The 7,183-nt window shown below is 45.9% G+C and overlaps 1 protein-coding gene across 1 annotated transcript in view; it reads left to right on the forward strand.

Moving 5' to 3' along the window:
- Prcc (proline rich mitotic checkpoint control factor) overlaps nucleotides 1-6,751 on the forward strand; it is a 28,871-nt gene extending 22,120 nt beyond the window's left edge. The window contains exons 4-7 of the mRNA XM_005356908.2: nucleotides 1,069-1,164; nucleotides 3,554-3,697; nucleotides 5,513-5,578; nucleotides 6,345-6,751. Of these exons, the coding sequence (XP_005356965.1) occupies nucleotides 1,069-1,164; nucleotides 3,554-3,697; nucleotides 5,513-5,578; nucleotides 6,345-6,431 (393 nt within the window). The 3' untranslated portion in view covers nucleotides 6,432-6,751. The remainder of the gene's footprint in view (nucleotides 1-1,068; nucleotides 1,165-3,553; nucleotides 3,698-5,512; nucleotides 5,579-6,344) is intronic.
- Nucleotides 6,752-7,183: the final 432 nt, after the last annotated feature.

Consider the following 7,183-nt stretch of genomic DNA (forward strand, 5'->3'; position numbering starts at 1 on the left):
AGGCTGGTCTCGAACTCACAGAGATCCGCCTGCCTCTGCCTCCCGAGTGCTGGGATTAAAGGCGTGCGCCATCACCGCCCGGCCTGTTATTTGTTTTTATTGATATATATATATATTTTTTTTTTCTTCACTTGTTTTGGGTTTTTATGTTCTACTTTTTTGTGTGATAAATATGAATTGTGTTTTCCACTTAGCTCATTATAAGATAAGATGCATGTTCTTAGGAGCCTTCCAGGCATAAGACAGTACAGACCACTAGAGTATACTGGTGCAGTGAAGAGGAGGCGGGGGAGTTAGGGCTTCATGATATTACGACCCTATCTCAAACACAAGCAGTTTCTAGGCACAGGGACCAGACTTGCCTTTGTCTCCTCCTTGTCTTCCTCTAGACTCTGCATTCATGTCTGAGGGAGCCATCACATTCATAAAGTACACATCGCTTATAAAATTTTTGTAGTATCTTATTTTTATTTATTTTTCAGACAGGGTCTCACTATGTAGTTCTGGCTGTCCTGGGATTTACTACATAGATCAGAGTGATCTTTAACTCACAGAGATTTGGCTACCTTTTCCTTCTGAGTATTGGGATTAAAGGTGTATGCCCCCATTCCCAGCAACAAGTAGCTCATGGTGCATGTTTGTACCTCTTCTGACTGTAGGATCACACCATACAGGCAGTCAGTGAAACTGTCCAGGGGGTGGGAGGGATGGAATGCCCTGACTCATGAGATGATGAGGCTCCTGACCTAATAGCGCTGGAAGGCCTGGCCAAGGGTCCTGGAGAGTTGAGGTGTAAGTTATCTTGAGAAGTAGCTGAGGGATCGGGGCACAGCAGGAGAGAATGTGCAGTCCTTGTCTTCCTTCCCCCAAAAATGTCCCTCTGCCTGGATGGTGCAGATGAGGGAGCTTCCGGGACTGTTGGTGAACCAGAGGGTAAGTCCTGGGGTCTCTGCTGGTTCATCTGAGGGGCTTTGGTGTGGGAATCTCTCCTGTTTTTTCCATACAGTTTGCTTTATTTTGTCTCCATTATGCCTTCAGTCAGTTCTGTGTTTTCTGTTTTGGTTATAGGATTATTACAGTGGTGGCTACTATCCTGCACCGGACCCGGCTCTGGTCCCTCCCCAAGAAATTGCCCCAGATGCCTCCTTCATTGATGATGAAGCAGTGAGTTAACAAAAATGTATTAGTTACTTTTCTGTTGCTATGAGAAAATACCGTGACCAAAAGCAACCTATATTTTTTTAAAAAATATTTATTTATTTATTTATTTATTTATTTATTTATTTATTTATTATGTATACAATATTCTGTCTGTGTGTGTGTCTGCAGGCCAGAAGAGGGCACCAGATCTCATTACAGATGGTTGTGAGCCACCATGTGGTTGCTGGGAATTGAACTCAGAACCTTTGGAAGAGCAGGCAATGCTCTTAACCACTGAGCCATCTCTCCAGCTCCCCAAAAGCAACCTATAGAAGGATTTTTTGGGCTTAGAGTTCCAAAGGGGTGGGAGACCGTCCTGGTGGAGGGCATGGAATCGAGCAGCAGACATGGCATAGGGACAGGCAGGAAGTTGAGAGCTCACATCTCCACTCACACACAGGAAGCAGAGAACAGAGAAAGCTATTGGAAGTGGGGGCAAGGCTGTAAACCCTTACAGTTCACCACCAGTTGTTCCAGCGAGACTGGACTATCTCCCCAGTGAGCACCACCAGTTAGGGACCATGTTCAAATACCTGAGCCTATGGGAGACACAGCCAGAATGACTTTCTATTTTCTGTGCTGGGGATCAAACCCAAGACCTTGTGTATGCTAGACAACGGTGAACTACTGAGCCCACATTAAACTTAAGATTTATTTTATCTTTAGTTACGTATATGTCTATGTGTCAACGTCAAGATATATGCACATAAGTGCAGGTAGCTACAGAGATAGGAGCCAGTGCCCTCAGGATCTAAAGTGTAGGCATTTGTGAGCTGCTGTGGGTGCTGGGAACTAAATTCAGGTCTTATGCAAGAGCAGTACTCACTCTCAACAGAAACATCTCTCCAGCCCCACAAATGACCATTTTTGACACCAGGTTTCAAATCTGAAGCTAAAGGAAAACTTTCGTTATCTAGTTTTATTTGTTTATGAGACGGTGTTACTATGTAGCCAGGCTGGTTTTGAATTTGCAGGCCTCTTGTTCTCAGTCTTCTGACTGCTGGGATTATAGGGAATTTATTGTAATTAATTAATTAATTAATTAATTAATTAATTAATTAATTCTTGTTTGTTTTAAGACAGGAATGTTTCTTTGTGTAGCCTTGACTGTTCTAGATCTAGTTCTGGAACTGGAGAGATGGCTCAGCAGTTAAGAGCACTGACTGTTCTTCCAGAGGTCCTAAATTCAATTCCCATGTGAGTCACATGGTGACTCACAACCAACCATCTCTAGTAGGATCTGATGCCCTCTACTGGCATAAAGTTGTACATGCAGATAGAACACCCATACGCATTAAATAAATAAATAAATAAATAAATAAATAAATAAATAAATAAATAACTAGAAAGCAAGAAAGAAAAGAACAAAACAGAACTAGTTCTGTAGACCAGGCTGGGCTCAAACTCTCACAGAGATCCACCTGCCTCTGCCTTCCAAGTGCTGGGGTTAAAGGTGCACACCATCACAGCCTGGCCTACCCCCAATTCTTAATTTAAAAATATTGTAGTCCTATATTGGTAGGCTGAGGCAGGAGAATTTGAGTTTGAGGCCATCATGGTTGTGTCCAGAAACGAAAAGGAAGAAGACTCTGATAGACCTTCCAGGCAGTGTTGCTCTCTAGTTTGTATTTCTGTATCTCCACAAATACTCTTGGCCACCATGGCTCTGACTCTAAGAGACCTCTTGAGAAGCAGCCCATGTCACCTGGCACCATGGAAGTTTGGTAGATGGTGGGGTGGACAAGGGAGTGTTTCTTTTTTTTTTTTTAATATTTATTTATTGTGTATACAATATTCTGTCTGTATGCCTGAAGGCCAGAAGAGGGCACCAGACCTCTTTACAGATGGTTGTGCGCCACCATGTGGTTGCTGGGAATTGAACTCAGGACCTTTGGAAGAGCAGGCAATGCTCTTAACCACTGAGCCATCTCTCCAGCCCCAAGGGAGTGTTTCATAACAAACCACGGGCACAGTGTGGCAGTCTCAGCACTGCTCTAGAGCAGTGATTCTTGTTCTCCACCCTCCTAACGCTGCGACTCTAATACAGTTCCTCATGTGGTGATCCTCAACATAAAATTATTTTGTTGCTACTTCATAAGTGTATTTTGCTACGGTTATGAATTGTGATGTAAATGTCTGATATGCAGGATATGTGATACATGACTCCAAAGGGGTCTGGACCCTACGAGTTGAGAGCCGCTGCTCTAGAGATCTGAGTCCTTAGCAGTGTCTCCTGCTCTCCTTACTCACATTCCAGATCCTGCAGTTCTGCTTTTAATTAATTAATTAATTGAGTCACTCATTTGTTTATTCATTTATTTATTTATTCATTCATTCAATTAATTAATTTCAGTTTAAGCGGCTGCAGGGCAAGAGGAACCGAGGGAGGGAAGAAATCAACTTTGTGGAGATCAAAGGTGATGACCAACTCAGTGGGGCACAGCAGTGGATGACCAAGTCATTGACAGAAGAGAAAACCATGAAGTCCTTCAGCAAAGTAAGTGTGAAAGACTATTTGGTGGCCTACGTGGAAGGTCATAAGGTCTTCTACAGGTCTGTCTGACCTACTGTTACTTGACAATACTTAGCAGGTATTGTTGCCCAAGTTAGTGGAGTATACACCAGATTTCATGGGAGCAGCTGCCTTCCAGAACTTTATAGAATTCAGCTGCTGGGACGGTGTGTGATTCTTCCCACTGGTTGGAATCTACAGCTGCTTGCCTGTACCCCACCAGTCTCCATCTGTTAATCTGGCAGCTGGCTCAGCCTATCTTTGGGGAGTGGGTGCAACAGATCTCCAGAGGTTCTAGGCCTTGGCTCCTGGGCATATTGCTCATCTCTTGCCACTGTCTTCGTAGTTACTGTAGCCAACTGCTATCTCTGAATGCTCCCTTCCTGTTCCCCACCACTGGCTTTCCCTATGCTCATTTTCTCTGGTCACTTAGCAGCTGAGCGCAGCAGGTGTGAGCACTTACGCTGGCTGTGGGTGGGGGTGGCTGAACACGAGCTCCATGCCAGCAACACCAAGGTCAAGGATTTCACCCCCCCCCCACCCCCTCGTCTAATTTCTCTTTGTTCTATGGTCACAGATAGCCATCCAGGCCCGTCATTTGTTTTAACTGTTGGCGGTCATACAGGGTAGAGCAAAGGATTGTGGTTAGAGCAGCCAAGATCTATCACTGTTTACTGGAAAAACCACTTAGGAGAAAGGGCTCTGCTAACTTGGGCTTGAGAGGAGCGTCACACAAGTAGCTGCTGGTGCGAGTGTTCACCGGAATGGATTGAGTCTTTTATGTATGTCATCTTTAATTGTAGCATTTAATGACATTTAGTAGTAACAAGCAATTAGAATCTGCTCTTTTCCCAATTCCAGGTTTTTGTCCCACTTCATTTTGTTGAGCTTGCTTTTTGAAAGAGAAGATACAGTCCCTTATCCCCAAGAAGTTGACAGCACAGTTAGGAAGAGATCTAAGGACGCTTGAGTGTAAATGATTACAGTGCAAATTGATTACATAAGTGCTGAGGAGACTCTGGGGAGGAGTTCCTGAGAGTTGGGTGGGGCTGGCGAGGAAGCTTCTAGCTTGAGACAGCTCTGGCAGAAGACAGAAAAACCACACAGTGAAAGCTCAGAGCAGTATAGATTTTGACAGTAAATCGTTTACATCAAAGTGAGGTTGGGAGTGAGCTGTAGTTCCTGCTGGAGGCTGGAAGATGGATGGAGGAAGAGTGAGACTGTGAACGTGGTCATCTCAGGGAAGTGGTTGACAAGGTGGCGGTTCAGCCGAAGGGAGGGCTTAGTAAGTGGTCAGTAGGAGCCAGACTGGAGAGAAGGGGACAGAAATGAAGAGGGTTTAAGGGGCAGATGGATGGAGGGATAGTAAGCAGGTCTGGAGGAGGTTGGCAGATCACATACCCATGGCATGAAAGCTGTCCTAGACTTACTACAGCCCAGTGTCCACGGGCAGAGCCTAGACACTGGGCTAGAGGTAGAGTTGGGTTATCAGACAAAGTAACCCCGTCTTCACTTCAGAGTTTAGCCATTCATTTGGGGAATTAACAGGCTATTTCTAGTAAGTATTCTCATCTTAGATTTGTTTTTCATAATGGCACTAATAGAATGTCTGTTTTGTAAGTATATAGGCACAGAAGCAACTCCATGTTGACTTTTCTCTCCAAAGATTTGGGCTCTATGTTTAGCGGCTCAGCTCTCCAGCCTTACACTGTCCAGGCACATGAGACATTCATGCCTTTCTGTCTGTGGATTAAGGACTATGTTTTTGGGTTTTGTTTTTGTTTTTGTTTTCCCTTGTAGAAGAAAGGTGAACAGCCAACTGGCCAGCAGCGGAGGAAACACCAGATCACATATCTGATTCATCAGGTGAGGATGCTCAGGGCTCCACATACAGGATCCATTTAAACCTGGGGATGAGTAGTAGAGCCCAGGGCCAGGCTCCCTTTTGGTAGACGGCCTTTCTTGTTCTCCTTGTGGCCACTGGGGGGAGGCTGTGTTCTTAGTTTCATTCCCTCTGCCTCTGGTACAGGAGATTTGAGAAACCTTGTTATGTGCGAGGGAAGTGACATGGTCTATTATAGGGTTCTTTTGACTTTGCTGAGACAGAGTTTCAAGCATCCCAGGATATAGCCCAGGATGGCTTTGAACTTTTGATTCTCTTGGGCCTACCTCCTGAGTGCCAAGATTTACAGGCATGTGCCTCTTCCTGATTTGTAAAGACAGAGCCCAGTGTGCTTCTTGCAAGGACTCTGCCAACCGAGCTTCATCCCCGTTATTAAAATTATTTAATACATTTAGTGTGTGTGTGTGAGCATGTGTGAGCGTGTGTGTGTACTTCCATGTGTGCCGCAGTGTAAGTCATAGGAGGTCAAGACAGATTTACTGGTTTTCTCTGTCTACCACACAGGTCCCAGGGATTGAACTCAGCCATCAGGCACCTCCACCCTCTGAGCCATCTTGTCAGCTCCCCCAACCTCTCAGCAGGCTTTTCCAATAATAACTTTACCTGTTTTATTTTAAATAAATAAAAGGCTGGGTCTAGGATGTACAGTGGTACAGTGTGTGTGATTCCTAGTCGTTCTGTCAGTAAGTCAGGCTGCTCATTATGACCCCTCCTCTTTTGTGTTCCCAGGCTAAGGAGCGGGAGCTGGAGCTGAAGAACACCTGGTCAGAAAATAGGCTCAGTCGCCGGCAGACCCAGGCGAAATATGGATTCTAGGGCTCAGGAACTGACGGCTCAGGATCTCCTGTGGGCGCTGTTGGCCCAGCCCCAGCTTCACCTCCAGGACCCCAGCTGCTCTAAGTCCAGGACCTCTACCTTGAGGACCCAGCCCTCGCCTCTGGGAGAAGAAACATATTTGATAGATTTTTCTTAATAAGTTAAAAGTCCAGCTCCTTTCTGTGCTGGGCTGGAGAGACTCGAGCGTTTCCCCAAAGGCCCAGAATTCTCCCTGTCAGTGTGATGAGATGTTGAACTGTCCCACAATTTTTTTTAAACCAGGGATGTCTGTTGAAATAAAACACTGAGTGTGACAGGTGCGCCTGTGCTGGGTCTGGGTCTCCGTGTGGAGCTGGGGCAACTGCCCTGTGGCCATGGCCATCCCAGTTGTTGGCAGTTTTTCCCGGGGCGGGATGATTGTCAGGTGTGGGATTCCCCAGCCGGACTATCAGGGGTTTCTATGGCATGGAAGCCTCGTTAAGATGGGCGTGGTGCTGCACGTCTGTAACCTCAGCATTCAGGAAGCTGAGGTAGAAGGATTATGAGTTCAAGACCACCCTGAGCTGCAGTATCAAGACCCTACAAAGAACAAGGGGCGGCGATGGCTATAAAGTGACACCTGGTAGTGTGGCGTGAAGCAGCCCCTGCTCCCGGAGTGAATCAAGCTCACACTGAGCTCTGTGGAGTGTTCACACTCCACCCCCAGTACAGATTGTGAGCTGGTCTGGAGAAGGTTGTGTTCACACTCCACC

This window comes from Microtus ochrogaster, chromosome 21, assembly GCF_000317375.1.
Source record: "Microtus ochrogaster isolate Prairie Vole_2 chromosome 21, MicOch1.0, whole genome shotgun sequence".
NCBI classification, from domain to species: domain Eukaryota; kingdom Metazoa; phylum Chordata; class Mammalia; order Rodentia; family Cricetidae; genus Microtus; species Microtus ochrogaster.